This window comes from Armigeres subalbatus, unplaced genomic scaffold (genome assembly GCF_024139115.2).
Source record: "Armigeres subalbatus isolate Guangzhou_Male unplaced genomic scaffold, GZ_Asu_2 Contig292, whole genome shotgun sequence".
NCBI lineage: Eukaryota > Metazoa > Arthropoda > Insecta > Diptera > Culicidae > Armigeres > Armigeres subalbatus.
This window is the reverse complement of record NW_026943033.1, coordinates 109,763-115,577: the sequence shown is the minus strand read 5'-3', so window position 1 is coordinate 115,577 and position 5,815 is coordinate 109,763. Positions and strand designations below refer to the sequence as shown.

The following is a 5,815-nucleotide window of genomic DNA, read 5'->3' as shown; positions in this document are numbered from 1 at the left end:
CTCAGTAGTCCTGAACTATACCCAGTTGGTAATCATTGAGATACATAGGTTTCTTCTGCGCACGTCTAGAACGCGATGAGGGTCCAAAATCTGCATTTGCATTGTCGGTGGGTTTGTTGAGCTGCTTTGCTAGTTCGGAACAGGGACTCAATGTATCACTTCCTTCACCGACCATGTGATCCACGATGACTTCCTTTCTTGGTATCAGTGGCTTTAGATGCGAAACATTCCGATGAAATATTTTGCCGGTTTCCTTTGATTGGATAGTTGCATCTGCTCCATTGCGTTATATTATACCCTCCATTTCTTCCGGACTGAAATTCGTTGACAGCTTGTTGTCCCTCGTCATCCTTTTCGCAACAACAGTATCTCCTTCCTTCAGTAAATTAGGTGTGGCATTACGTATTCTGTCGGCATACTCCGCACCTTTCTGCTTCTTCTCTCGGTCTGTATCCTGTATTTCTTCGATAGACTTTCTGGCTACTTCTACTGGGAACGCTGGGAGTTTATCCCGAAGCACTCTACCGAACATCAGTGCTGAAGGTGCTACTCCCGTGGTAGAGTGTGGAGTAGAATTGTACATAAGCAGATATATGCGTAGATCCCACTTCCAATCAACTGTAGTTGATTCTTGGCTAATCTGTAGTCTTTTCTTCAGAGATCTATTTGCTCGCTCGACCTCTCCGTTGGCCTGAGGCCAATATGGAGTAGTTTTACGTAACTCGATCCCGAATTCAGTACAGAAGCTTTGGAGTGACTCACTTATAAATTGTGGGCCATTATCTGTCTTAATAGATTGCGGAATGCCGTATCTGCAGAATGTTTCGTGCAGAGCTTGAATCGTATTCCTGGCTGATATCTCCTTCATTATGACAACCTCGACGAATCTGCTGAAGTAATCGATAATAACCAAAAGATTATGGCCAGATGGCAGCGGACCCATAAAGTCCACCGCAATGTCAACCCAAGGTCTATTCGGTATCTGTGTCCTCACCAACGGTTCAGGGGCCACGAAAGACGAAACCAAGGTACACTCCTTACAGCTTTTAACGAAACGCTCCGTTTCTACATCCATTCCTGTCCACCATACTTTCTGTCTTAAACGTCTCTTCATCACTACAATCCCTGGATGCCCCTCGTGAGCTAGTTCCATAACCCTAGTACGCAAAGACTTCGGCACTACAATCCTTTCTCCGCGAAGAAGAACATTTTTAACGGTACACAGCTCAGTTGCATATGGTTTGAGGGGCTTGGCTCTGTCGGACCATGTTCCAGTTTCTAATGCCACGACAACGTCTCGAATTTCTTCATCAGTTTTAGATTCATGTTGAATATCTTGTACAGTTATTGCTACTGGGGCGGAGAATGTAGCTAACATCTGAATATATTCTTCATTTTGCGGATTATGGGTTTCCGGACTCGTTACTGACAATCTTGATAGAACATCGGCCACATTGATTGCTCCAGGTTGATATACCACATCATAGGTGTACGATTGAAGTCGTAAAACCCAGCGCTGAATCCTAGCACATGGCTTATATTTGGGACTGAACAAAAACTTCAGCGGCTTACAATCCGTAATCAGGCTTAATCTTGCACCTTGGAGGTAAAGTCTAAAGCGATCAACTGCCAACACCAGTGCCTACGCCTCCTTCTCCGTTTGAAAGTACTTCTTTTCTAAGTCCGTCAATGACTTACTGGCATAAGAAATTACTCTTCTCTGGCCTTGGCTATTCTCCTGCACTAGCACTGCACCTAAACTGGTTGGACTTGCGTCCGCAACTAAGATCGATTTATCCTTTACATTGAAGAACCCAATTGTTTTATATCGCTGACCGCTCGCTTTATCTCATTAAAAGCTTGTGTACTTTCGACCAGTTGAAACTGCTTTCACTTTTCAAAAGTGTTCGAAGGGCATCGGTTTTACTCGCTAGATCTGGTATAAATCTTCCCACATATGTTACTAAACCTAGAAAACTTCTAAGTTCAAACGTATTGTTTGGCTTCCTAAAATTATTTACAGCCGAAACTCGACTCGCTGTTGGTTTGATCCCTTCTTTGGATAGCTCGTGCCCCAGAAATTCAAGTTCTTCAACATTGAATTGACACTTGTCCTTATTCAATACTATGCCGTATTCCTCAAACCTCTCTAAAAGTTTACTAAGTCGGTTATTATGTTCCTCTTGAGTGCGCCCTGAAACAACAACATCGTCCAAATAGACTACTACACCATCCAACCCAGCAACGATCGTGTCCATCACTTTCTGGAAAAGCTCTGGTGCACAACTTATCCCAAACATTAATCTTTTGTATCTAGTCAAGAAAAAAATTAAAGAAAATAAAACAAATTAAAAAAACAATGCATTTTATTCACTTCATGTTCTTCATATAACCATTTGAATTGTTTACCTGAACAATCCATACTTCGTTATGAAAGTCGTGATCACTCTGGACTCTTCTGAAAGCTCCAATTGGTGATACGCATCCTTGACATCTAATTTTGAAAATTTCACAGTTCCTTCTACATCCGCAAGCAGCTCTTCCATCACAGGTAGCGGATGCGTTTCACGCAGAACTGCCTTATTGGCCTGACGCATATCAACACACAGTCTGATATCCCCTGACGCCTTCAGGATTGGAACCACAGGTGAAACCCAAGGCGATGGACCATCCACTTTTTCAATGATGTCTGACTCTAGCAAGTATTCTAACTTATCGTGTATACGTTCTTCGAAAGCGATTGGCGCTCTCCTGTAAGCCTGCTGGATCGGTTGTACTGTTGTATCAATTGGGATCTCCAAAACAATGCCTTTTATTTTAGGAAAAACCTTGCGCTCCGTAGCTTGCACTGCGCCCACATCAAAACCAATCTTCAACACTTTCAGCGCTTTGGCGGTAGCGTCGCCGAGCAGATTCTGTTGTCCTCCCTCAACAACGTAGAATTTTGCATTAACCGAGTTAGGTCCAGCTTCCACCATCGCACAGAACATGAATTTGATCTTCATGGGCCGCTCTGTGGCATAAGCGACCAATTTCCGATCCACCTCTGATGACATATCAGTGATCTTTACGCCAGCTTCTTGGGCACGCTTCCACGTAGCTTCCTCAATAACATTGGCATCCGCTACTGAGTCAATTACCATTGGTATCTTAACACCGCCCACAACAAAATCGAAAACATTTTTACCCATAGCATAGAAAATCGTTTCATTCGCCTGTGTCTTGTCTTGATTTTCGGCCCTATCTCCAATCTGTCTGATCCGTTTTGGTTGAACAGTTTCCGGTTCATAACGACTTATGCGCTTCAAGCAACGGTTAATAAAATGGCCTATTTCCCCACATTTGAGACACTTCGCGTTTCGCGCACGGCAGAAGTTGTCACCTTTCAAATGACCTTTACGTCCACACGCGAAGCAAGCTCTGTTGAGAGTATAACCTGACATTTGACTTGGCCTCTGTCTTCCCAAACCAGGTCGCTTGAAAACCTTGTTAACAATACCAGGCGGCTTGGGATCGACGTGAGTTCGATCTAGTTCTTTCATTTGCAACTGAACATCCGCCAGTGTAGTCTCCAAACTAACTATATCATCTAGCGCCAGATCTTTGGCAAGTATCTGTCGTCGAAGCTCGTTTTATCGGCAAGTCTCCACTACTTGTTCAATAATTCGATCTTCAATTTTCCTTGGATCATACCCATCGAATTCGCATCGCTTAGCTTGAATACGAAGTCTCAACACATAGTCCGCAAATCTCTCTTCTTCTTTCTGAGCAATCTGCCGAAACAAGTGGCGCTCGTAATTCCGTCTTCTCATGGGCTCGAAATGCTCGTCCAGTTTTCGAATAGCTACATCGTAATAAGGTGGGTCAGCAACTACATGCGGAATTTGATCAACCCCGGGGAGATGATCCAAAATTTCCTGGATTTCCGACCCCGCCAAATGCAACAACTGCGATCGTTTTTCCCACTGTGAAGTAACGCCACATGCATCAAAATATCTTTGTAGTTCATTTTTCCACTTGAGCCATTCTGTTGGCAACCGAGATCGATCAGCTGAGATTTCAAATGGACGTATACGACGAATTGAATCCATCCTGTATGATTTAATAATAAACATTCAAATAATAACAAATTCTTCACAATAAAATATGAAAGAATAGTGAATGATGTGGATGGATGATTTCAAATCGTCATATGAATATAATTTATTTATTTACCCTCAGACTAAGGCCGGAGTGGCATATGAATATAACCTATACTATAAAAACCACCCTACTGTCATCGCCTATCTCTCCAATGGGAAAAAATGGTGGCTAACATCTCTGGGGTTAGCGCGTGGTGGGCCCCACTGACAATTCAAAATTAGTAAACAAAAACATCATTTCAGGACTAGTTTTCTATGATGGAGTAATTGTTGTTGAGCTATTTGAATGAATTTATTACTATTATCGTTATGTACCACGAATTCCGTGCCGTGAAAAATGTGTTCGATTTTCAATTTAATTGTAATAAGACCGTCGTTCAACACAACACGGTTAGTACGGTGCAAAACAAATTTGAATATTTGATAACAATATTGTATCAGAAAATAACGCCCACAGCAAAATAATAACGTGAATTTTATGCTGGAGCCAGAAGCATAGCTGTATGTCATCCGGCTGATAAAAACACATAACCTGTTCGTTTTTAGCTACCGTGGCATCATGTCATAAATGTAACATTCTTCGCAGTTTTGTTCCCGTATGTAAAAATAACAAAAATTAGCTTACCTTGGTGCTGTTGTTCATGAATAGTAGTGATTTCAGCAGGGAAATTTCGTAGCTTGTCGGTTAATCATTCATTCAATTATTTGCCATTTCTGTTCTCATAAATAAATTCATTACGTTAGTTATGGCAGTCTCATACTCGTGTGTGTACATAATTTACAACTTAACCTCGCACAGAACCTCGTTGCAGAACTTATTTACAAACACCACTATCATCCACGTATAATAAATACATAAATCCCCGGCACACAGTTGCCGCCTCTGCAGATCATTTTCTCTTTGCGACCAGTTGCAAAACCACACCAATAAAGTGATAAGACGCATACGAACATATAGCTTTCATCATTTTCTTCTTGGCACACAGTTGCCATTTTTTTCCTTGCACCCAGTTGCAAAACTACTACAGGCACACAGTTGCTAAATTCCAAACTGCACACATCTTTCCTATTCTCTTGCACCCAGTTGCAAAACTACTACAGGCACACAGTTGCCAAATTATAAACTGCACACATATTTCCTATTTTATTGCACCCAGTTGCACACTGAAAATAATCCACACGCTCGTTAAACGTGCTTTTCCACATGAATCTAACGTGTTTTATGACATATTTTTTTCACTAGTATTCCACGTTAAACTCAATGTTTCTTTTCACATGCATCTATCGCGTTTTATTATTTTTCATTTTCACTTACGATTCACATTAAACTCATCAGAAACAAAATTGAATCGACACCACTTGCCAATTCTGTTGAATGTAACGTGTTTTGAGCATTGTTTTTATAGTTAAAATTTTGGTATACTGTCATTAAGCTGATGAGAAAACGTTGAACTCGTTTCAAGAGAAAAGGAAGTTCTCTTGCGCTAAACATGTTTCCTATTAATGTAAGTCTATTATCTAGTGTGAAAAATTCAGTGAAAAGTAAATAATTTTGAAGCTTGATTTACAGGTAGATGAGAGACCAGCTGTTCAGTGCCACTTCCCGGGTCCAGCATATGGTAAAAAAGTTCATTTAAACAGCACAATATGGCTCGGTTTTCACCATCCAAAAT

The 5,815-nt window shown here is 41.2% G+C and overlaps 1 protein-coding gene across 1 annotated transcript; it reads right to left on the bottom strand.

The window, feature by feature from the left end:
- Positions 1–286: 286 nt before the first annotated feature.
- LOC134203914 (uncharacterized protein K02A2.6-like) lies at positions 287–1,075 on the bottom strand. Its single transcript, XM_062678750.1, has one exon. It carries the CDS (start codon positions 1,073–1,075, stop codon positions 287–289), a length of 789 nt encoding a protein of 262 aa, XP_062534734.1.
- Positions 1,076–5,815: the final 4,740 nt, after the last annotated feature.

Excerpts from the sequence above, each read along its gene's own strand:
- LOC134203914 (XM_062678750.1), bottom strand. The coding sequence starts at position 1,075 with ATGGATGTAGAAACGGAGCGTTTCGTTAAAAGCTGTAAGGAGTGTACC.